The sequence below is a fragment of the Heterodontus francisci genome, chromosome 2 (assembly GCF_036365525.1).
Source record: "Heterodontus francisci isolate sHetFra1 chromosome 2, sHetFra1.hap1, whole genome shotgun sequence".
Taxonomy (NCBI): Eukaryota; Metazoa; Chordata; class Chondrichthyes; order Heterodontiformes; family Heterodontidae; genus Heterodontus; species Heterodontus francisci.
In genome coordinates this window covers 77,662,545-77,688,860 of record NC_090372.1, presented here as the reverse complement: position 1 = coordinate 77,688,860, position 26,316 = coordinate 77,662,545, and the positions used below count along the sequence as shown (strand labels likewise).

At 44.3% G+C, this 26,316-nt stretch overlaps 1 protein-coding gene across 3 annotated transcripts in view; it reads right to left on the bottom strand.

The window, feature by feature from the left end:
- chn2 (chimerin 2) overlaps positions 1-26,316 on the bottom strand; it is a 397,580-nt gene that overhangs the window by 341,856 nt on the left and 29,408 nt on the right. For 2 of the 3 annotated variants that reach the window (XM_068059521.1, XM_068059512.1), the window contains exon 2: positions 20,987-21,139. The exons of the other annotated variant lie outside the window; for it this stretch is intronic. In XM_068059521.1, the coding sequence (XP_067915622.1) occupies positions 20,987-21,139 (153 nt within the window). The remainder of the gene's footprint in view (positions 1-20,986; positions 21,140-26,316) is intronic. 3 annotated transcript variants of the gene reach the window in all.

Here is a 26,316-nt window from a genome sequence, read left to right as displayed (position 1 = left end):
TGGTTGTTGGAGGAAAAACATCTCAGCCCCAGGACATCACTGCAGGAGTTCCTCGGGGCATTGTCCTAGGCCCAACCATCTTCAGCTGCTTGAATGACCTTCCCCCCATCATAAGGTCAGAAGTAGGATGTTTGCTGCTGATTGCAGAGTGTTCAGTTACATTTGCAACCCCTCAAATGCTGAAGTATTCTACGCCCACAGGCAACAAAACCTAGACAAGATTCAGGTTTGGGCTGCTAAGTGGCAAGTAAACTTCATGGCAAACAAGTGCCAGGCAATGACCATCTCCAACAAGAGAGAATGTAACCATTGTCTCAGATGTTCAACAGCATTACCATCGCTGAATCCCCCATCATCCTCCTAGGGGTTACCATTGACCTAAAACTTAACTGGACCAGGCATATAAATACTGTCGTTGCAGGAGGAGGTCAGAGGCTGAGTATTCTGCAGCAAGTAACTCATCTTCTGACTCCCGCAAGCCTTTCCACCATCTACAAGACACAAGTCAGAAGTGTGATGGAATACTCCCCACCTGCCTAGATAAGTGCAGCTCCAGCACTCAAGAAGCTCGACACCATCCAGAACAAAGCAACCTGCTTTATCAGTACTCCATCCACCATGTTAAACATTCACTCCCTTGACCACAAGCAACCATTGCTGCAGTGTGTACCATCTAATGGATGCGCTGCAGCAACTCGCTCATTTTCCACATCACTTTCCAAACCCACGCACTCTACTGCTGAAAAGAGCAAAGGCAGCAGGTGCATGGGAACATGACCATCTGCAATTGACCCTCCAAGTCACACACCATTGTGGCTTGGAAATATACATCCTTCATCGACGCGGAGCCAAGAAACTCCCTACCCAACGACAATGTGGATATACCTACACTGGACTGAAGCGGTTCAACGCAACCCACTCAAGAGCAATTATGAATGGGCAACAAATGCAGGCCTTATCAAAGATAGCCACATCCCATGAATGAATAAAATGAAAATCATTCTTAAAGTTACCTTTTTGCTGGTTTAAGCCTGTGTAGTCTTTCCTAACCTATTTAGTTTCAAGTAATAGTCCAGATTTACCATTTCCACATGATTTACAGACTATCTTGTATAGCTTTAAAACATCACTTCTCAGATGCCTCGTTTCCAGGTGAATAGCACGAGTCTCTCCAGTCTATCTTCATATCTTAGACACCTGCTACTTTGAATCAAACTCATGTGGCTGAATATTCCCACTTTGAACATTTTTGGGTGTTGGGGCCATTTTCGGGTTCTAACCCTGTTCACAGCAGCAACGGGACTTCAAGCACAACTTTACGTGAGCCAGCCAATGAAGAACCCACCTCCGGGAACACCATCCAATTAGGGATTCCGGAGTTAGGAGGTGGCTACAGCGCGGCCCATTGCTAGGGTGGTGGCAGCCTCGACAGCGTCACCAGTGACAGCACTGCTGAAGGGCAAGTAGCAGAAGTGGCAGGGACATACTGGAGAGCATCAGGGGAGCATCTGGCACTGCATCAGTCCCAGCACTATCAGAGACATCTGTCTCCAGGAGATCCCCTTTGACATAGGAATGTGTCAGCACTGCTATTTCTTGCTGGTAAACATTAAAAAGCCTTGAAATCTCATGTAGTTCTGACCTCCTACTGTGCAGCCACCTCCTCTGAGGTGCGGACACTGGGATGGGGCGGGGGGGGGGGGGGGGAGGGCCATGCAACACTGGTGAAATTGGGGGAGGTGGGGCAGGAGTGAGGGCGGAACTGGCTCCCCGCCGCGCATGTATGGGTTGCTGGTATCGGACCCTGCCCACCTCAGGAAAAGCAGCCGGAGACAGAAATTCGGAGAAAAACCTGCCTGACACATTTTGCCCTAAACTTTCTTACCCCTCTCCACCACCTCCAAACCTGTCTCCAAGGGCCTGGGAAAACTCCCCCCATGGTTTCTCTCTGCACTGCCTCCAGTGTTTCAAGATTTCTCATCAACCAGAATGGAAGACAGTACTGTCAGAATTATACAGCTTTTCTTCACATTTCAACATTCTAATGGTTTTGATTGCTGCTCCGCAATGGGTTGAACATTTTTAGCTTTCATTCTGCTAAGAGTCCAAGGTTTTTTTAAATCTCTTCACTTCATCTCTAGCTATTTGAACATCATTCATGGAGAACATGTGTTGTTTGTTTTGCCATCCTGTGCACCATGCTTCACACTTGTCTTCATTTGTCATTTATCTGCAATTATTTCTCAAACTTTTCATACTTTCTCAGCTGTTTCTTCAGATTCCACTAACCATGGAGGGTAAAAGCCTGCATGAACAAGGACACTACACTGGCATGCTTCCAACAACAATTTGTATTTATACAGTGCATTTAAAGTAACAAAATGTCCCAAGGTGCTTCACAAAATATGACATCAAGCCACATAAAGAGAAATTGGGCAGATAGCCAAAGGCTTGGTCAAAGAGGTAAGTTTTAAGGAGCGACTTAAAGGAGGAAAGAGAGGTAGTGAGGTTTTGGGAGAGAATTCCAGAACTTAGGGCCTTGACAGCCACCAAAGGTAGAGTGATTAAAATCAGGAAAATTCAAAAGGCCAAAATTAGAGGAGCGCAGATATCTCGGAGGGTTGTGGGGCTGGAGGAAGTTACAGAGATAGAGAGTGGAGAGGCTATGGAGGGATTTGAAAACAAGGACGAGAATTTTAAAATCAAGGTGCTGCTTAACCTGGAGCCAATGTAGGTCAGCGAGCACAGGGGTGATAAGTGAACAGGATTTGGTGCAAGTTAGGATACAGGCAGCAGAGTTTTGGATCAAGGTTACGGAGTGTAGAATGCAGGAGGCCAGCCAGCAGTGCTGTGGAATAGTCAAACGTAGAGTTAACAAAGGCATGCAAGATGACTTCAGCAGCAGATAAGCCGAGACAGGGGCTGAGCTGGGTAATATTACAGGTTGAAATAGGCAGTCTTAGTGATGCTGCAGATAGTGGTTAAAAGCTCATCTCTGGGTCAAATATGAAACCAAAGGTTGCAAACAATCTGTTTCAGCCTCAGACCTTTTCCAAGCAGAGGATGGAATCAGCAGCTACAAAAATGGCAGAGATTGAAGACAATGGCTTTATTCTTCCCAATATTTTGTTGGAGGAAATTTGCCCTCATCCAGTAGTGGATATTGGATAAGCAGTCTAACAATGGAGAGGCAGTGGAGGAGTGGAGAGAAGTGGTGGTGAAGTAGAGCTGCATGTCATCGGTGTACATTTGGAAACTGACGCTGTGTTTTTGGACGATGTTGCTGAGAGGCAACATGTGGATTAAAAAATTGGAGGTGGTCCAAAGATCCCTAGCGGAACACTAGAGGCAACAGTATGGGAGCTGGAATAGAAACCATTTCAGGTGATGCGCTGGCTACGATTTGATGATCAGAATGGAACCAGGCAAGTTCAGTTCCACCCAGCTGGATGATGGCAGAGAGGTACTGGAAGAGGATGGTGTTGTCAACCCTGCCAAAGGCTGCAGGCAGGTCAAGAAGGATTAGGAGGGATAGTTTACCTTTGTCAAAGTCTCATAGGATGTCATTTGTGACTTTGATAAGGGCAATTTCAGTACTGTGGTGGGCCAGAAACCTGATTGGAGGGATTCAAACATGCAGTTCCTAGAAAGATGGGCAGGGATTTTGGAGGTTACGATACGTTCAACAACTTTGAAGGGAGGTTGGAGATGGGACAGTAGTTTACAAGGATGAAGGGATCAAGATTTTTTTTTGAGCAGAAAGGTGATGACAGCAGATTGAAGGAACAATGTTTGAGACCCTCTTTGGTGTTTGACATTCCAATGTTTTCCATTTTAAACGATTGCTCAACTGATAGTCATCCAGTACAAGATCAGCATTTGATCAGTTTACTTAGTCAAAAGGAATATGGAGCTGCATGAAGTGACTTTTCTGGCTTGAAATGGTCATTATTCTTGCCTTCTGTAGAATGTTTCAACATTCTATTAGATTCTGAGTCAACAATTTCCAATTCCGCTGGATGTCTACTGGCACGCCGTGGACAGCCTGCCTCTCCAAGCTGCAGATCCAATCAGAGGACCAGCAGCTCTGCAGCACCACCAATACAGGTAGCCACTGCTGAGGCTGCAAGAAGGAAGAGAGGGCACCTCCATGTTGAGGCACCATCGAAGCACCAGTAAGAGAGTTATGAATGTGCCGTGACCAGGCAGGCAGACCCTGGCGATCAGAGGGGTGCACCCTCTAGTGGTGGTGTCAGAGCCGCAGGGGCAGCCCCTCCTTGGGCTATGGAGCGTTCATAAAGGAAAGCATCCATCTCACTCACCCAGGAAGCCCCCACAATGTAGCTGGTGGAATCACCACGTGGTGGGGGGCCGTTCCGAGGCTCATAAAATCCTGGTGGCCTGGCAAAATGGCAGTCAATAGGCCAATTAATTGTTTTAATTGGCCACTCACTTACGATCGACAGGCAGCTGTGGCACTGACATTCCCGCTGTGGGAATAACCCTTGGCGGCAGGAATATGCTGGCTTCCCTCCCAATGCCATTTTACCATCCCTCCCACCTCCCAGTCCGTCCCCAGAGGGCTGGTAAGATTCCAGCCTATGTAGCATTTTTTTATTAAATTCAGCCAAAACGTTTGTCACTTTAAAAAAAACTTTTCACCATGAACCATGTTAAGTGAACCCAGCTGCTGAAAAAACTGCTCAACAACGTTTACAGATCAGTTTACTCGGAACTCAGAATGGCTAATGGTGTCAGAGGACCACATCAGGAAGTGAATTTCCATTACAAATGTAATACAGTGCAAGAAATCATAACCACTAGCTTGAGATATTTCCCTTCCATCTCATCAAAATACTTTACATTTTACTTAAGTACATAAGAAATAAGAACAGAATTTGACAATGTAGCCCCTTAAGTCTGCTCCACCATTCAATATGATCATGGCTGATCATCTGCCTCAACTCCAATTTCCCACCCACTCCCCACATCCCTTGATTCCCTGAGAGATCAAAAATCTGTCTATCTTAGCCTTAAATACACTCAACGATGGAGCACCCACAAACTTCTGGGATAGAGAATTCCAAAGATTCACAATCCTCAGAGAAGAAATCTCTCATCTCAGTCCTAAAAGATCGGCCCCTTATCCAGAGACTCTTCCCCCATGTTCTTGATTTCCCCAGTCAGGGGAAACAACTTCTCAGTGTCTACTCTGTCAAGCCCCTTTCAGAAACTGGTATGTTTTAATGAGATCACCTCTCATTCTTCTAGATAAAATTCCAGAGAGTACAGGCCCAATTTGCTCAGCCTCTCATCATAGGATAACCCTCCCATTCCAGGAACCAAAACTGCATACAGTACTCCAGATGTGCTCTCACCAAAGCCCTGTACAATTGGAGCAAGACTTCCTTATTATTGTACTCCAATCCCCTTGCAATAAAGACCAACATGCCATTTGCCTTTCCAGTACCTGCATACTAACTCTGGTGTTCCTTGTTTCCCAAAACGCTCTGAAAAATCAATATTTGAAAGTTACAAGCTTCTAAAAAAAAAAAATTCTGCTTTTTTGTTCTTACTATCAAAGTAATAATTTCACAGTCACAATAAGCAATTGACAAGCTGTGACTTACACAAAGATTGTTCCAATAATTCTAATAGAATAACCCTCAGGTTTCTTTTTCTGCAAAGGATAGTTACATTAATAGACCTTTAAAAATTTATAATTTGACTTGCTGTCTAGGTACAAAGCAAGTAAGAAAAACTTTTCAAAACAGTCAGATCTATCTAGGGAAAATAACAGCCTCCATAAGTCCAGCAGCAGTGTGAACACAGGCTGGAAAGGAAAGAATACACTGGAATATGATAACCCACTAGTCTGATTAGGATCATCTTGTTTTCTATTCACCAGACTTTTACTTAATAATTTTGAATAAATATCCAATGGCTAATAAAAATTTAATCGGACAAACATGGACTCTTTAGATGAAGACAGCAGCTGAACAGTCATGACAAAAAAATAAGTAAGGCACAAAGCCCTCAAAACATTATTGGCGGCAGCGACATCTCCCCGAAAGCAAAGAACTTTTCATCCTAATGACAAGAATTTCAACAATGAAAAAGGCTATTTTTACATTAAAATGTTGTTTCGATGCACTACAACATAATTTCAAATCAGAAACAAGGGACAATTTTCCCAGCCCGTGATGGCAGACTGGGATTGGGATCAACTGCCTGCTTCACGGAGGCAGCTAGTCAATCATCATGAAAGCTCCAATTAGAGGTGATTTTGCAGCCGTGCCAGCAACGGAGCTGCCTCCACGTTGCAAAGGCCGCAAGCTCAATGGAGGCAACCTCTCTGTGGCACGCTGGGCTCATCGAGCCAGAGGCTTCACGCCCCACTGACAGGGCCACAGGCAGGAAACACCACACCCACGGTCCAAAAGATTCATCAGAAAGGGTTCCCCTCTGCTCCGAGGGGCCCAACACTTTGGCCTTCATGTTTTTTTAAATTAGTATTCACTTCTCCGAGGGTGTCTCCATATTGAGGCGCCCTGCAGTCCCTGACTTGCGTCAGCAGCACCCACCTCTGCTGGTGGGGCTGCTGATCTGCCAGCACACTGACCAGGCCAGCAGCATTGAGAGTCCACCCTAAGGAAGGCAAAGCGGAGACAGCCAATTACAAGGCCGCCTCTGGGAAGATTGAGCCATCAGGTGCAAAGCTGGCAAATGCGGGCTCAGCACCCCCATTTTGGTCCTGACAGCAGGGTCTCGAAGTCTGCGGGAAAATCCAGCCCAGGGTCTGAGACATAAAATGGGCTTCTACTGAATGGAAACTATACTGAAGGAAATCAATCTGTCCAACTGTAGATCATCAGTATAAAGATGAGTGCAGTATAACGCTTGGGTACATTGTACTAGATGTATGAAACCTCCCCCAATCTTTGTAGCACTGAATGTCATTTTCAATTCAAAATATACAAGATTTCTGACTTAACAGTATTTTATTGTTTTTGTAAATTACTGTATATTTCACAATTCATTTGGCACTGCAGAATATTTCTGTTTTCAAAAAATACAAGAAGAAATCTGTTTTTGTTGGCCATCAAATTCTCTCTGTCCTGAAATCATTAGGAATCTTTGCTGATATTTAACAGAATTGTATGATGCTCTTTTTCTTTGTACAAATATGGTGCTAATGAACAAAGAATCTGTTTCAATTCTAGAAAAGGATTGATACGACGCCCAATATTTTTGTCTCAAGGATGACTTTCACCATAAAAAAAATACTGTTCTGACCATCAGAAGATAAAATTTTATTCTGATGAAAAATCTGAGCTGTGATAATTAGACTCATTCCAGTAATGTACAACTTCACTTTATACAATTTCTCAGCCAGCTGGATTGCTCCTTTGAAAAATCCATCTGCTAGCGATTACAATGTATGCTGTGGTTACAGCAACATTACTCAACCCGTGATGTGTTATTCTTGTATGTGTTATTCTTCCTACCTCTATTCCCTTACCGAAAAATCTAACTGTTTTCAAATATATGCCAAATGTAAAACAGCATATTGTGTACAAAGGACTAAATGTTAATACAATTGCTGCCCATGCTGCATTTTTTCCCAGTTTAAAAAGTGCAGCATGGGCAGTTCTGGAACAAAACCAGAAGTAATTCACACCTTTGCATACTAGGAAACAGTAATTAGTTTTATTATACAAATTGTTCGAGGTAAGACATATTCAGTGCAGATTGGAGGTTCATGGTACCAAATATACTTTGTACCAGCTGAACCAACTAGTGCCATATGTGCTGGCAACGCCCATCACTTCTCAGCAGGAGCAGTTCTCGTTATTTCTGGCTGTTCCAGTATAGTTAGCCAAGTAGCAAGGACAAACTGAACAGGTGAAATTGGAGAATCTAAATCTAAAAGGCAAAAGCATTAAACTCAGCAAGGTGTTTAAAATACAACTTTTTTTATCCATTCGCAATGAAATTATCTGATGGGGCCAGGTTATCGAACAGCAAAAGGAATCTATTCAAGACCAGGATTGGGTTTGCCTGCAATTCTCTCCATGCTGTATTCAAATATTCTGATGACACTCAGTTTCTAGTCACAGAGGGAAAATGGCCATCTGGGTAGGGTAACAGTATAGTCAATTGGAAAGGAATCCATCAACAAAATTCCTTTCTTCAAAGAGACACTTCTACCACACAATTTAAATTATTGCAGTTGCTGAAAATGGGGCTGCCACTGGCAACATTATTGCAGAATAAATGTACCACTGGCTGTTGACAACTTAAAAACTCCAATCTATCATTTCAAAAGTGCAGTATTAATCAGCTCCACAGCATCACAGAAAAATTGAAACAATTCCTTGAGGATGTATTAGCATCCAAACTAATACACCCTGAAGTAAAAGTATGTTGTTCCATATTATTTGCAGATGGATATTTAAATAACTGCAGAGAAATTAGGCTCCACTGCATTCAGTTTTACAGTGCTACAAGTGGTGCTTTGCCTCTAAATTGGCATCTGCGACACACGTGCACGTTTCTGGCGCCATTTTGGTGAGGGTGTTATGACATGCACAGAGCACATCTGCTATAAATATGCAGAGTAGGAAGATCATGATATCAATCAGCATTCTGAAGCTCAATACTCCATGTCTCAACTATGCATAGCTGAACAGACATTCAGCAGTAGAAAGGACCGCTCACACAAGCATTATTTAAAGGGAGCATCAAGTACTTTCCGTTTAGATGCTGATTAATTTCTACTGGCTCTTGCTGTGACTGTAGAAATGTTTGTTGGTTTCCATAGTTGTTTAACTTGCAGAAGTCTACAGGAAGTGGTCTAGCACATGCTGATGGACTTTGTCCTGCCTCAAGGATTCTACACAACTCATTTGCTCCCAGACATGGGTGCAGTAGTTTACATTCCCCCTTACCCTACAATAGGGCACAGAGAATGAGGAGAGACAACACGGGACAGGGCAAGCTGCCGGAAGAGGGAGAAGGGGGAGAAGGACTCTCAGCAGGAGGCTATATCTGCCCAGGGAATTCAGAGAACAATTCTGTATCTGAACCTCAGCGAGGAACAGTGTGTTGGATGCCTCTGCTTCACTAAGGACGTCCTCACAGAAATCTGCCACCTGCTACAGCCACAGAGCAGGGTGAAGACAGCACTGCCAGTGACTGTAAAGGTGACTGTGGCCATGAACATTTGTACGCCTGGCTCCTTCCAAGCTGCAGCAAGCAATATTTGCAACATTTCCCAATTTGGCATTCACTGTAGCACAAGGAAGGTCACTTGAGTCTCTGTAGTCCAAGAGAGTTGAACACATTTCATTCTGTCTTGCCACAGAGAAGCAGGCAATGCAAGCACATGGCTTTGCAAAGATGGTACAGGGTGCCATTGTCTGCACAGACATCATTTTATGGGCATCGCATGTCACCTTTGAGATGTGCCGCAATCGCAAGGGATTCCACTCCCTCAACATCTAGAAGGTGTGCAAGCATATGTAGCGTATCATGCAGGTCAATAGCCATCAGTCATGATGTCTTCATTCTGCGGCAGTCCACTGTGATATCTGGATTTGAGCTACCATGACAAAGCACATGGTGGCTCCTGGATAACAAGGGATATCCTTTGATGACATAGCTCCTGACTCCGGTGCATAACCCACGCACACATGGGCAGCATGAAATGTGATAGAGCAGCCCACTGGGGCGCTTAAATAATGCTTCCACTGCCTGAACTGCTCTGGAGGAGCCCTGCAGGATTCAGCAGGGCATCTGACAGAATTCGCAGTGGTCTACTGCATGCTGAACAGCCTCGCCATCATGAGGGCACAGCCCTTGCCACCAGCTATACGGTGAACAGCTGAGGAAGAGGAGGGAGGGAAGGAGGAGAAGGAAAGGAGGAGGCGACTAACACACCCCCTTTCTGGCCATGCAGTTCACGATAACCTCATTTGACTGCGATACCTGTAAACACAATCCCAATTCAATAACAGTCCCATATCTTACCTTCTCTCTTACTGAACATCACAGTGTCCGCTTGGCCGCAGTGCAAAACAAGGCACCACAAAATAAACATTCCAAATCAAATTTATAAATCAGATCATGCTATATTGCATATCAACATCAACTAATCATCCTTAGTGCCTGTCTTCTCTGTACCTTTGCATGTTCTAGTGCTCCTATGCAGTACTACCACAGCAGCTACAGCATGGCTGGCTGCTGATGTTCACTGTGGAAGACTGCAGACGGCCTTGTAAGACAACTATGGGCAGCTCTGGGCTTTGAGGACCTGGCTTCGGACTACACCACCTCAATATGGGTAGCAACAGTCTGGCCTGGGTGGCTGGTTGACAGAGATCAGCAGGAGCACTGAAGGAGAGGCAGTGGTGGGGCGTAAAGGCTGTCACCCTGAGAAAAGGGCAAGAGGTTCAGGTTCTACAGAGCCACTGCCACTTTCCCAGGGCAGCGCCTCAGCAATTCCAGAGGACAGATTGCTGGTGTGCTGTGACACGCTGCAACACCCTTTGAATACTGGTATCTGCAACCATAAATGGCAACAGTCTGAGCCTGCGTGGCAGCAAGCTGAGCTTGCATGACTTCAGTCTAAGCTTCCGCTGAAGCACCTAACCATTGAGCAGCTTCTATTGTGCTGCAATGGAAACCGAAATATCAGCCATCAGATGTTGCATCACGGGACCGCAAGCGTTCTCATAGAGTTGGCCATCACCTTGACCGCAGGTTTCTGGTAGGTCTGCCAACAGGCCAAGCATTTCATTGTGCATACCCATCAGCCTTTTCCTGTACACCATGCCCTGGCTGCAGGCAACTTGTGCCGAGTGTCTCGGCACATGCAGATCCCACCTCTAAGCTATCCTCGAAAAGTACATGCTGTGTCAATATCTCAGCTGGTAACTGCGAGTGTGAGAGTGAGTGATGGGGTTTCTTCTACATCTGTTTTTCTGATCTTCCACCACTGGCTGGCCAGGTTGCAATTCTTGAGTACCTGAAAGGAAAAAGGCACAGGTTGGGTTGTGACGAAGGCGGGAGGCAGGGAAGCAAGAGATGCAAGCTTACACCATCAGCAGCTTGTATATCTGAAGAGATCATGGGATGAGGAGGAAGTAGAATGTGAGGAGGAGGATTAGGTACAAGCATACCGTCATTTTCAATAGTTTCAGCCCCATCGCTGGCCACGCCCGAAGTCATAGCCACTTCACCTCCTCGTTGGGGGTAAAGACATCAGTTAGGTGCTGCTGCTCTGGTTATGAACTACCTTACAAGAGCGAAGGAATGTGTCAGTGAGTATGGTACAATGTGTTTGAGTGATGTGACTGCCATGGTTGAATAGCTGGCAGCGTGTGCAAGCTGTGAGATCAGGGTGTGAGGCTTGCAGTAATGATTCGACCTCGAGAGGGAAGTGAAGCTATGAGTCTTAGGTATGGTTCATGATCATTGGTAGGTAAGCGATGGGAATGTGGTGCATTTCACAGTTTGTGAGGCTAGAGATGCAGTTGGTTGGATGTCATTTGAAGATACATTCACTGACCTTGACCATTCTTATGAGGTCATTCAACTTTGCCACGATGACGTCCACAGCTATCTGGTCACGACGCCTTCCTTAAAGTTTGTGTAGAGGGCCTCCCATGGCTAAATAGCATCTCTCCTACTCACCACTTCCTGTACAAAGGCCTCCAGTACAGTGTTGGAAAATCTTGGAGCCCACTCTCTGTCATGTTGCGTCATTCTTGGGTCTTTCCCAGGTTAAACTCACTTTTACAATGACTTCCAGCACCTGCTCCAGTCAAAATGCACCACCCCTTTAAGAACTGCAGGCTAGCTTGAACTAGCACCCCCTGCTCTGGCATACAGCCATTCAACAACATACTTAGCACTGGCTGCACAATACTATCAATCATTTAAATGAGCAGCCAGGATTAAGTTTGCGTGCTGTCTGCATCGGAGGCAACGGGCGTGGGTTAATCACTCATTGCAATTCCCACACCCGTTTTCCTGAGTTATCCAATCTTGTGCCAACATATTTACATATAGAGCACATCACGAGGCTGAACTGTTGCAGTCAAGTTTCAACCATCACTTACTATGCCCCATTATTCACAGGGTAAAATGGAAGCCTACACACATACTTTCCTGTGGGGTGTTGGGATGGGGGGGTGGTGTGGGTAGTGGAAGAATATATGAACATTAAATATACTTACTTTACACCATATATAGTTGTTAATCTTTCAAACAAAAAGTGAAAATCATATCAATTTATAGATCTTCTCTATGATTTGGGGAACAACCCATTCCTGTTCATTTATTTAGCATAAAGAGCTCAATTCTGTCAGATCTAATCAAACAGGGGAGTGGGACTGACTGGATCGCGCTACGAAGAGCCAACATGGACAAATAGCCTCCTTCTATACAGCAAATGACTATGACTCTAGGGGTAAAATTGATCAATACAAATAGCATAAAGCAGATTGAGTGAGAATGAGCAAGCTCATTCATACTGTATTCAATTTTCTTTTCAAAATCATTGAAATCGATTGTAAAGAGAATTGAACGCAATGTAAAATGGGCTGCTGATTCACTATCAGCCTTTTTTTACACTACTGGTGTTTATTAATTTCACTTCCTAAATGCTGCATGCAGCAAAATGCAGTACCTTAGATTTTTGCTTTCTGGAACAGTCGTTGGCCAGAATTTTACATTGGGGCAGAGGCCTCGCCAAAAAAAAATAGGGGGAGGGCCCGCCTCCTCTGGGCCTGGAAGCCATGCAGCAATTTTGTGTGGCTCAGGCCCGTAACTGGCCTCAGCCAGGACCTCCTACCCCTCTGAGGCAGGAGGTCCCACCTCCAAGAGCTGCCGGCTAATCAGACGGCCAGCAGCTCTTCAGTTTCAACAGTGCCACTGGGAGTCCTGCAGCCAGCACAAGGAATAGCAATGGAGGCGGCCCCAGAACTGAGGTAAGTGTGCGCGGCCTTGCTGGGGACAATCGGCTGGGCCCCATATAAGTGGGGTGGGGAGGGAGGTGGTGTTCATTCGATAGAGGGGTGTGGGGGAGGTGCTCCAGCAGGGACAGCTTGTGCCAATTGTGGTGCTGAGGTGAGGGGGGGGGGACAGAGACATCCGTGGGGCACAGGGTGACCGATCAGCAGGGCGCCCCCTCAGTCCACAAGAAAGCTACCAGGTTTTCCTCAGTCGCCTCCTCAGCTGGCAAAGTGCCAGTCCGCTGCTGGCACTATATCAGTGGCAGCAGGAGGAGGCCCTTACGTAGCAACTAATTGGCCACTTAAGGGCCTTAATTGGCCAGGATCGGATGGGCCATTTGTCACCTCCCCTGCCACTTGTAAAATTGCAGCGGGGGCAGGAAGGCGACAGGAATAGCCCCCAACCTCCATCTCCAGCCCACTCCCATGGAGGGCTTAAAATATCAGCCTCTGATTCATGCTGCCTGGAAAAATCAACTGAAATCATGTCTGACTGGAACAGAACTCAGAACATCCAGAGTCTAATCTTAGGAAACTGTAACATTTATTTCCTGCAATTAACAAGAAAAGGCTTTTCTATTCTTGATAAATTCAACTGTCATTTACTAGTTTTGTGCAGGTTTTTTGAAGCCTTTGTAGCCTTAAAAACTCAGAGCCTACCAAAATTATTCATTAACTCTTTAATCAGATTTGCATTTTAAAACATTTCCTCTATAGTGTACATGAGCATTAATTTATAATATTCCATTGAAAAGTATACAGCCAGTTGTTAAGGAATTCCAGCAATTTTCTTCCCCTTGTAACGGTCATCAAGACTAGAGACTGCCAAAATTTTGAATTGTCCACAAAGAGAGTCATTCATACAGGAAATCACAAATAGAAAATACTTTCAGTTCCCAGTACTTCACTTTAAACGTCTCATCAACACTATTTAAGATTAGACAGCTATCAATAGACATTTTTCTATTACGATCATGCCCAAAGATAATGCAACTCCCCTCTATTCAAAAAAGCTTTTCCTGAAAAAGTGATTAAAAGTAATTAACATTAACGCACGAAGCAGTAACCTTCCTTTCTTTATAATCTTCACATTAAAAGTCAATAATGAAATCTCTTCCTTGCTGTATGCTTACAGAGCCACTTCCCTTTATAGTATATCAATATATTTATAGGGAGTATTACTACTAGATGCTATCTACAACACTCACCAAATATGCACTATAAAAATTGTGATCAAAGGCGGTTTCTGATTAAATTGAGAGTGAATTTTGTCTGCGCCACTTGAATACACAATTTCTCACCAGAATATTTTATGCAATACCTCAACTTTATTGTTAGAGTCCCTTTCTAATTAAACATTCTCTAACAACTAGCAAATATGAAATATAAGGGCGGCACAGTGGTTAGCACCGCAGCCTCACAGCTCCAGCGACCCGGGTTCAGTTCTGAGTCCTGCCTGTGCGGAGTTTGCAAGTTCTCCCGGTGACCGCTTGGGTTTCCGCTGGGTGCTCCGGTTTCCTCCCACAGCCAAAGACTTGCAGGTAAATTGCCCCTAGTGTAGGTAGGTGGTAGGTGAATTGAGGGAATGTGGGGATGTGGTCGGGTATATGGGATTAATGTAGGATTAGTCTAAATGGGTGGTTGATGGTCGGCACAGACTCGGTGGGCCGAAGGGCCTGTTTCAGTGCTGTATCACTCTATGGTAAGTGTAAATAGGTTAGAGCTGTCTGTGTTCTAAAAGCCAGATGGCCAAGATATGGCACAGCATGTTGGACACTCCTAAATTACTCCAACAAAAGAGTTTGCTCACGATTCCTATGTGAAGCCCATCATCAAGAGGCTTGTGTAGTTTTAGTAATAAAAAGAATGGTGACATGGGGCAGTATTCACACAGATTATCAAAAATATGCGAGAATAAATGTATTGTGTGTAAGTAGAATGTAATAACAAAAAGTACAAGAAAGTAATCTCAATGATTAAGCATATAGAATGAGACTAAATGCAACAGAAACATTGCTCTTGGGGTTTAATTTACTTTGAATAAATATTATTCTTGAACAGCATCTAACTCAAGCTCTTCACATGCAGACTGATTTACAGCTGTAAAGTTCTCTGATTTTCAAAAACAAATGCAAAAATGATTACGGGTAGCAGGGTCAGAAAAGCCGCTTGACTCTTTGGTCTCCCAGAGCTGTACAAAGAAAATATTCGACATTTAAGAAGAACAGGCATAAAGGAAAAGGAGGTGGTTCTGCGCTGATAAGAAGGGATGGGTACAATACATTAGTAAGGGAGGATCTCATATCGGAAGAACAAAAACGAGGAATCTGTTTGGGTGGAGTTACGAAACAGCAAGGGCCAGCAAACATTGGTAGGAGTTGTTTATAGGCCACCAAACAGTAGTGCTAGTGTGGGGGTAGTAATCATGGGTGACTTCAATCTGCATATAGACTGGGTAAACCTAATGAGCACTAATGCTGTGGAGGACGAGTTTCTGGAGTGTGTTAGGGATGGTTTTCTAGAACAGTATGTTGAAGAACCGACTAGAGAACAGGCTATTTTAGATCTAGTATTATGTAATGAGAAAGGACTAAGTAATAATCTTGTTGCAAAAGAACCTTTAGGCATGAGTGACCATAATATGATAGAATTTTACATTATGTTTGAAAGTGAGGTAGTTCAATCTGAAGCCAGGGTGTTAAATTTGAACAAACGACATTATGAAGGTATGGGGGCAAATTCGCCAAGGTGGATTGGGAAAATACATTAAAAAGGTATGACAGTACATAGGCAACGGATTGTCTTTAAAGAAATATTACATAGTTTACAGCAACTATACATTCCTTCAAGACACATAAATCCCAAAAGTAAAGGCAGTCAACCGTGGATAACAAAGGAAGTTAAGGATTGTATAAGATTAAAATAAAAGGCCTATAAAGTTGTCAGAAGTAGTAGTAAACCTGAGGATTGGGAGGATTTTAGAATACAGCAAAGGAGGTCGAAGAAACTGATAAAGGGAGAACAGAATGTGAATGTAAGTTAGCAAAAAATATAAAAACGGACTGTAAAATCTTCAATAGGTATGTAAAAAGGAAACATTTGGCTAAGACAAATGTGGGTCCATTACAAGCAGAGTCAGGAGAATTTATAATGGGGAATAGAGAAATGGCAGAGAAGCTAAATGATTACTTTGTGCCTGTCTTCACTGAGGAAGATACAAGAAATCTCCCAGAATTAGAGATCCAAGGGATTAGGGGCAAATGGGGAATTGAAGGAAATTAGTATTAGTAATAAGGTTGTATTGGAGAAATTAATGGGGCTGAAGGCTGATAAGTCCCCAGGACCTGATACACTACATCCCAGAATGTTGAAAGAGGTAGCTATGGAGATAGTGGATGCATTGGTGATCATCTTCCAAAATTCTATAGATTCTGGAGCAGTTCCTGCAGATTGGAAGGTCGCAAATCTCACCCCATTATTTAAGAAGGGAGGGAGAGAGAAAGAAGGGAATTACAGACCTGTTAGCCATACATCAGTCATTGGGAAAATGCTAGAATCTATTCTAAAGGATGTGATAAATGGATACTTGGATGATAACGACCTGATTGAGCATAGTCAACATGGATTTATGAATGGGAAATCATGTTTGATGGGCCTGTTGGTGTTTTTTGAGGATGTTACTAACAGAATTGATAAAAGGGAGCTAGTGGATGTGGTATACTTGGATTTTCAGAAGGCTTTTGATAAAGTCCCCCACAGGAGGTTGGTTAGCAAAATTAAAGCACATGGGAGGAGGTGGTAATATACTGGCATGGACTAAGGATTGGTTAACAGGCAGAAAGCAGAGAGTAGGAATAAATGGGTCATTCGCACATTGGCAGGCTGTGACTATTGGGGTACCACAAGGTTCAGTGCTTGGGCTCCAGCTGCTTACAATATATATCAATGATTTGGATGTGGGGACCAAATGTAACATTTCCAAGTTCGCGGATGACACAAAACTAGGTGGGAATGTGTATTGTGAGGAAGATGCAAAGCTGCTTCAAGGGGATTTGGACAGACTTAGCGAGCAAGAGTGGGCGGCACAGTGGCGCAGTGGTTAGCACCGCAGCCTCACAGCTCCAGGGACCCGGGTTCGATTCTGGGTACTGCCTGTGCGGAGTTTGCAAGTTCTCCCTGTGTCTGCGTGGGTTTTCGCCGGGTGCTCCGGTTTCCTCCCACTGCCAAAGACTTGCAGGTGATAGGTAAAATTGGCCATTGTAAATTGTCCCTAGTATAGGTAGATGATAGGGAATATGGGATTACTGTAGGGTTAGTATAAATGGGAGGTTGTTGGTCGGCACAGACTCGGTGGGCTGAAGGGCCTGTTTCAGTGCTGTATCTCTAAATAAAAAATAAAAAATAAAATAAATAAATAAAAACATGGCAGATGGAATATCATGTGGAAAATGGTGAGTTTATCCACTTTGGTAGGAGGAATAGATGTGTAGAGTATTTCTTAAATGGCAAGAGATTCAAAAGTGTAGATGTACAAAGGGACCTGGGTGTCCTTGTCAATAAGTCACTGACAGCTAACATGCAGGTGCAGCAAGCAATTAAGAAGGCTAATGGTATGTTAGCCTTTATCACAGGAGGATTTGAGTACAGGAGTAGTGAAGACTTGCTTCAATTGTATAGAACCATGGTTAGACTGCACTTGGAGTAGTGTGTGCAGTTTTGGTCCCCTTACCTTAGGAAGGATATTATTGCCATAGAGGGAGTACAACGAAGGTTCACCAGACTTGTTCGTGGCAGGACTGTCCTATGAAGAGAGGTTGGGGAAACTGGGCCTGTATTCTCTAGCGTTTCGAAGAATGAGGTGTGATCTCATTGGAACCTACAAAATACTTAAAAGGATAGACAGGGTAGATGCAGCTAAAATGTTTCCCCTGGTTGGGGAGTCTAGAATCAGGGGACACAATTTCAAAATAAGGGGGAAGCCACATAGGACAGAGATGAGGAGAAATTTCTTTACTCAGAGGGTTGTGAATCTTTGGAATTCCACAGCCCTCTGGCTGTGGAAGCTTAGCCATTGAGTATGTTTAAAGCAGAGATCGACAGATTTCTAAATGCAAATGACATAAGGGGATATGAGGATAGTGTGGGAAAAAACATTGAAGTGGATGATCAGCCATGATCATGCTGAATGGCAGGGCAGGCTCTATGGCTGAAAGGCCCACTTCTGCTGCTATGTTCCTAAAAGGACAATTTGAAGTGCGGACTTTTCTTTTTAAATACAACTCAGCTATTAATGAGAGAAATTATATAATACAGCAACACACAAGTCAGTTGTATACCTTAGCCCTACAGGGATAATAAGGTTTATCATAGTGTAAGGGTTTGTATTTATGTAAAAGGCACAAAAAGAGAAAGGAGAGTCAGGCACTACATTTAAAATACAGTTATACAAGAGTTCACTGCACAAAAACCAGGACATTCGACCCAAATGGTTTATGCCAGAATTTATATACGTATACTGTTATTTAGCATTGAACTGCTTCTCTTTGCTGTGAGTCAAGCTTTTTGGAGAGTAATCCAGATCAATTTTTGTAATTTTGAACAGGACAGATACACAAAAGAACTCGCGTTATTCTAGAATATCATATCATATCATAAAGCAAAGAACATAACCAAAGCAATGAGGCTTGTTATTTTACTAACTGGGAATCTGTGCTTACTGATTTTTTTTTTTAAAACATCACTTGGAATTTTATAATGTCAACTATTGCCATATGCCTGTCTACTGTGACCTCCTACCTAGTAAGATATGCATGGCAGAGCAATTGTGAATTCCCTTAGGACAGAACAGAGGTTTAAAATATATATCTCCTTTGAGACTTACTGTAGCTACTGTATCCTAAAAGTATTTTAATGGTTATTTTAAATGAAAATTGATATTTTTCTGCCTATTACCATTGAAAAAATTATATTTTGCATGCATTTTCCTGTGTAGATGCATTTAGATTTTTATCCCTCCTTTGCTATTGGCAGGGAGGTCCTGTGCAGGGTTTCAGAGATTTCCACTGTGTATATAACGTTACAATATTGTCAATCCTTTCTTTATAAACTATGCTTAGGGCAGAGAGAAAATCTACTGCATACATAGTTATGGATGTTAGAGAGAAGTGGATTCTCCCAATAAACTCAAACTCTCCCACATAAGAGATCAGGCACCATCGGGAGACCTCTCTCAGCCTCAGTATAGTAGCACGACCAGAGTGTATATCATTGATTCCCAACATGAACTTAATCAGATCAGATCAAGAGTTTCCCCACAGAGGCCAGTTTCATCATGGCATCATTTTCCTTCCCTCCCCCTTCTGAAAGTCCAAACGCATGCGTGAGTATACTTCCAATGTGAACTGGACATCCTTTGAAACTTCCAGCAAGGAGCAACTGTGCATGTTAGGGCTAAATGATTGACATTGGTAAACAGTTCAATCGGGTTCAAGAGGAGCAACATCGCCCATAAAGCTAGAGCCTCCCTTCACCCAACATCCACAATCATGACCATTCTAGTAGAAATAACCGGAAAAAAAATACGTGAGTCACAATGGAAAAATTCAATTTGGTACCTATCAATGGTCAACACTGGCTAATTAACAGTTTTAAACCAGCAATATCAGTAGAGTACTTCACAATATAGCAATACAGCGTGCTCGTCATTGGTATCAGACCCACCGGCCGTCCTTGTCTCCGCTTTAAAGACGTCTGCAAACGCGACATGAAGTCCTGTGACATTGATCACAAGTCGTGGGAGTCAGTTGCCAGTGATCGCCAGAGCTGGCGGGCAGCCATAAAGGTGGGGCTAAAGTGTGGCGAGTCAAAGAGACTTAGCAGTTGGCAGGGAAAAAAAAGAAGCGCAAGGAGAGAGCCAACTGCGTAACAGCCCTGTCAACCAATTTTATCTGCAGCACCTGTGGAAGAGTCTGCCACTCTAGAATTGGCCATTATAGCCACTCCAGGCACTGCTTCACAAACCACTGACCACCTCCAGGCGCGTATCCATTGTCTCCCGAGACAAGGAGGCCAAAGACGACTTCACAATATCGCTGACAATTGTTAGAATACAACATCTGTTGAAATGGTCTAAATACTAAAGCATTTTGATTTGATTCACATTACAAGACACTCACTGCATTGTACACTAATCATTTATTTCATCTAATTATTTATGTCTTGGATAAGCCTACACCTTCCCTCTGTGCCTCACTTGGCATCCTCAGAAGGAATCATTGAGGCACTCGGTGCTGGTGCATTACAAGCAGCAACCCCAACTGCCCCATCCTATCGCGCCAAACGTCCCACCTAGTGCATCCACTGGGGGCTAATCTGGTCTATCTCCTTCCCATTCAGCTCATCCGTCCCACTGCTCACCCTGTGGCAGATGAGTTCTCACCACCACCCCCCTCCACATCTCCCTTCTGTCCGTTCACTGGTGAATAAGGCCCTGGGCATCCATCAGCTTACTGTGAATGATTGAATTAACATTAGGGCCTTGATGGAAACCTGGCTGAGGGGTTTTGGCACATGGCCTATCCTTTCCCTCTGGCCTGGTTACAGCCCACTCATGCCCAGTGATGCACCAAGTGCAGTTCCTGACTCTACACTACCCTCTAAGGCTCATGTAGTGCCAGCATCTGAGCTGGTGCTGTGACACTCACAGCCAAGCGAAGGTGCTTCTTCGTCAGTGGTATGGTGTTGTTCTAGTCATTCTTCCTAAGGCTGCTATGGCTGCGCAGACAACATTTCTTGGGTGTCTGAAAACAGAAAAACAGAACAGGAGGGTTGGGGGTGAGGGAAGGAGAGTCTGGTGGAAAACGAGAGGTTCATGGTTGCACCATCAGCAGCTCGCACTTCATGTCAAAAAATAGGATGAAGGTGAAGTGGCAGTTGAGAAGGGGCATAAGACAGGAACATACACTTACCTGCAATGCTCTCGGCAATGCGAATGCAGTGGGCTCTATCGTGGTCAGCTCCATGATACAGAACATCATCTGCTCCACAGGGCTCAAGTAATGCAGGCATGCCTAGCCTCCGCCAGTTCTGCTCTGCTCCCTGCAATTGTGTGCAGCCTTGTCCTGCAAGAGATGGAGGAATGTCAGTGAGCTGTTGCACTGTATTTGGGTGATGTGACTCGGAAGTCTAGGGGACGGAGGGGCATGGGTAAGGGTTCAGCTGCAGGGAGTAAGATACTGCAGAGGGGGAAATAAATAACCTTTGTCACCAGAACCGCATTTGTGGCTACGTATGACTATGCACAAACTGTGCTAATGTCTCACAGCAGAGCCTGGCCTCCATTCATCTTAGAACCGTCTTGCCATTGGACCAAGTCCCTGCTCTGCCGAGGCTATGTTACGGTGGCCAACATGCAACGACCATCCCACGTTAAATAGAAAACACGCACAGGCATCTTCCACTTGCCAAAATGAATCAGAATCCATCACAGTGGAAGCAAGTCATCCTCGATCCAGAGGGACTGCCTAAGAAGGAAGGAGGAGGATGTGTCTGCCATAAGCTGAATAGCTGGAGGTATGTGGAGGCACCAAGAGATGGATGTGAGGCTTAGAAGATGTGTCAGATCGAGCTGAAACATCTGAAGGTTAGGTCTGCCTCCTGAGTGCCAAGGACTACCGATGGAAGATTGATGGGGGTGTGATGCATTGAACAGCATGAGAAGCTTGTGGTACGGTGAGCGTAAGATGTCCTTTAAAGATGCATTTGCTGACCTTGAATACCCGCATGAGGTGACTGAACTTCTGCAGCACTGCTGTTATGCTCTCAGTGCCAGACTTGGAGAATTAACCTCTCTTGCCATGTTCTTCCACTCCTTTCGGAGGGTGTTTCTTGAGGGCCTCCTGCCCCTCACCAGAAACATGGGTTCTCTCTTCCTATCGAACTCTAAGGCCTCCAGCGTCCCATCTGTGAACCTGGGAGCCTGGTGCTCCATTCATTCAGCTTCTTGTTGCAGCCAGCAGGAACTTCCTTCTACTGAATGCAGCTCCCTTTAAGAGGGGCTGGCTGTCTTTAAGAGCTGCAGGCGAGCTGGAACCAAGCCCTGTTTAACATTCAGCCAGCTAACAGCATGGGGGAGTGCTCAGCTGAACGTTACAATCAGGCAAATCAGGAGGCAGCACAAACTTTGCGTGCAGCCTGCCTCAAGGGACCGGATGCAAGAAGGTCGCAAAAGTAGGAAGAAACAAATTTTTAGCCCGATGTATTTTAAAACTTCTCATGATGCAATGTTTAACAGTGTAATGGAAGAAAATTTAGCTCAATTTTGCCATTAAGATTATCTAATTTTGGCTTTTTCTTTCAACTGAACTGATTAAATTTCTGATGGAGTGACAGCTGTGAGAGTTTAAAAGATCAGTCTCAGTTAAAAATATGATACATAAACAAAGCCCCTTCCAGATCTAACTGAGAGGAAACCCCAATTTAGATGCATCGGCTCCAACACCCATCCATGGTCTAATGGTGTGCAAATGTGGGGCTCCAGTATACTATCTGTAGATAACACAACTCAACAGAATGCAATGGGCAGCACAATGCATTTTGAAACTGAACTATACCTACCTATGATGAGTAGTCACATTGTACAAGTCATACATCCTAGTTGCTGTGGCTTTCTGCAAAACTTGGCGGTACTATGCAAAAAAAATATTTATATAGCGCCTATAACATAATAAAAATGCCCCAAAGCATTTTACAGGAGCCACAAAAGGAGATATTAGGCTAGATAACCAAAAGCTTGGTCGAAGGAGTAGATTTTAAGGAGTGTTTTAAAGGAGAAAAGCAAGGTGGAGTGGCAGAGAGGTTTAGGGAGGGTAATCAGAGCTTTGGGGCCTAGGCAACTGAAGACATGGCCACCAATGATAGAGCAATTAAAATCATGGATGCACAAGAGGCCAGAATTAGAGGAACGCAGATATCTTGTAGGGTTGTGGGACTGCAGTAGATTACAGAGATAGGAAGAGGCATGGCCATGGAAGGATTTGAAAACAAGGATGAGAATTCTAAAATCAAGATGTTGCTTGACCAGGAGCCAATGTAGGTCAGCGAGCACAGGGATGAAAGGGGAATAGGGCTTTGTGCTAGTTAAGACACAGGCAGCAGAGTTTTGGATGACCTCAAGTTTACACAGAGTAGAATGTGGGAGATCAGCAAGGAATGCATTGGAATAGTCAAGTCTAGAGGTAACAAAGGCGTGAATGAGGTTTCAGTAGCTGGAGTCGGGTGACGTTAGAGGTGGAAATAGGTGGTCTTAGTGATGGCATGAATATGAGGTCAGAATCTCGGGGTCAAATGTGACACCAAGGTTACAAACAGACCGGTTGAATTTCAGACTGTTGCCGGGGAGAGGAATGGAGTCAGGAGCTAGGGAAGAGAGTTTGGAGCAGGGGCCAAAAACAATGGTTTCAGTCTTCCCAATATTTCATTGGAGGAAATAACTGCTCATCCAGTACTGGATGTTGGATAAGCAGTCAGAATATTTAGCAACAGTGGAAGAGTCGAGAGAAGTGGTGGTGAGGTGGAGCTGAATGTCGTCAGCGTACATGTGAAAATTAACTCCATGCTTTCGGATGATGTTGCCGAGAGGCAGCAAGTAGACTAGAAATAGGAAGAGGCCAAGGATTGATCCTAAGGGGACACCAGCGGTAACAGTGCAGGAGCAAGTGAATCACTGCAAGTGATTCTCTGGCTACGATTAGATACATAAGAATAGAACCAGCTGAGAGCAGTCCCATGCAGCTGGATGATAGTGCAGATGCATTGGAGGAGGATGGTGTGGTTAACTGTGTCAAAGGCTGCAGACAGGTCGAGAAGGACGAGAAGGGAAAGTTTACTTTTGTCACAGTTACATAGTGAATTTGGTAAGAGCTGTTTTGGTATTGTGGCAGGGCGGAAACCTAACTGGAGGGATTCAAACATGGAGCTCTGGGAAAGATGGGAACGGATTTAGGAGGAGACAATATGTTCAAGGATTTTAGAGAGGAAAAGTAAGTTGGAGATGTGACGGTAGTTTGAAAGGGCAGTGATGTCAAGGGTGTTTTTTATTGAGGTTAGGGGTGATGACAGCAGATTTAAAGAGGGGGACAAGACCTGAAGCGAGAAAACCATTTACAATATCGACTCTCGCAGGGACCAAGTGGGGAAACTGGGTGATCAGCAGTTTAATGGGAATAGGATCGAGGAGGTGGATCTCATGGACAAGATGACCTCAGAGAGGGCATGAGGGGAGATAGGAGTGAAACAAAGAAAAAGATGCGAGTTCAGTGCTCGGGCAGCGTGCAGCATTGTAGGAAGTTTGACCAGGTGAGTCGTGGAAGGGAGGAATGTGGCAAAGGCAGCTGATCAGATGGCCTTGATCATAGTGACAAAAAAGTCCATGAGCTCCTCGCACTTATTGTTGGAGGTGAGGGTGGAGGGAATAGGGGAAAGGGATTTAAGATGGCTTGCAGTACAGAAAAGAAACCAGTGGTTATCTTTGCATTCCAAGATGATCCTGGAATAGTAAGCAGTAGCAAACAGCAGGACCTGATAGTGCTTTATGTGGTCTAGCCAGATCTGAGGTGGATGGCTAAAGCAGTTGTCCACCATATCCTTCCAAACTTGTGTCCCTTCCACTTAAAGGAGCAGAGATGAGGGCAATACCAGGGGGAATGGCCAGGATGAGAGAGACTGAACTTTTTATTGGGGACCAGGGCATCAATGGCGGAGGTGAGGGTGCGGCTGAGCAAATCAAAATCGGCAGAATTAATATAGCGAATGGAGGGCCAAAGGCTAGATAGTTGAGATTTTGCAAGTGCGGTTGTAAGTGAATTGGGGGATAATTTTTCCAGGGATGGATACAGAATGAGGTAGGGTTGGAGCATGGAAGGGCGATGTGGGTGGAGAGTGATAGAAGGGCAGTGATCAGAGATAGCCTTACCTGTAATTGATACGATGGAACTAGCAAGACCACGTGAGATGGCAAAGTCAAGGCAGTGGCCACAAATATGAGTTTCGGAGTTTCCATGCAGGGATAGATTCAGGGAGGATAAAACGGCAGTGAACTCAGAGGGAGAGAGGGCATGATGAGCGGAGACTCAGACGTGATGTTGTATTATGAGTTACATATGTGCCTATGGATTTCGACCCACAGTGCTGCTCTTAATTTTGGAAATCAAGCGAACTACTGTGTACATCAGTGTGCAACAGTCTGTATAACCTGACCAGTGCAAGTAAGACAGCACTATTTGAGGTGCCCCACTTGCTCAATTATGCATATCACCTTTGTAATCCCTCCAACACCCCTCTTGATTTGCACCCTTCAATAGTTCCTTACACATTTTCCTCCATTCTTAACCTCTGCATATCAATATTATTCAATTTAACACCACTGCTCTCTCAAAGTCACCATCTACTTTAATTCACAGCATTGCACCATACATTTATTGGCAGGAATCCTCAATCGATAATCTTGACAATACTGCTTTGTAAGGATTTTATTTTATGTAAACTTACTACTGAGCAATCAAACTGGATCATAAAATGATGCCATAGAAACACGCAAACGATAAAAAACCAAACTTGCATTCATGTAGTCCTTTTCATGACCATATGTCCTGAAGTGCTTCAATAATACTTTATTGGCTTTGAAGTGTAGTCGGTGTTGTAAGGTAGGGAAACTCAATAACCAATTTGTGCATAGGAAAGTTCCACAAACAACACTGAGATAATTGGCCAAATAATCTGTTTTTGTGGTGTTGGTTTAGGGTTAAATGTTAACTAGGACATAAGGATAACTAACTTCCCTGCGCTTCTTCAAATTGCGCCATGGATCTTTTATTTCCACTTCAGCTGCCTAGGCCTTATGCTCAAGTCTCTTGAACCCCCAATATTCCTGACTCAGAGGCAAGAGAGCTACCACTTAGTTAATTAAAATAAATTTCTCCAACCCAACCAAGAGTATAATATGAATTTCATGATTTGGGCGGCACAGTGGCGCAGTGGTTAGCACCGCAGCCTCACAGCTCCAGGGACCCGGGTTCGATTCTGGGTACTGCCTGTGTGGAGTTTGCAAGTTCTCCCTGTGTCTGCGTGGGTTTTCGCTGGGTGCTCCGGTTTCCTCCCACATCCAAAGACTTGCAGGTGATAGGTAAATTGGCCGTTGTAAATTGGCCGTTGTAAATTGCCCCGAGTGTAGGGAGGTGATAGGGAATATGGGATTACTGTAGGGTTAGTATAAATGGGTGGTTGTTGGTCGGCACAGACT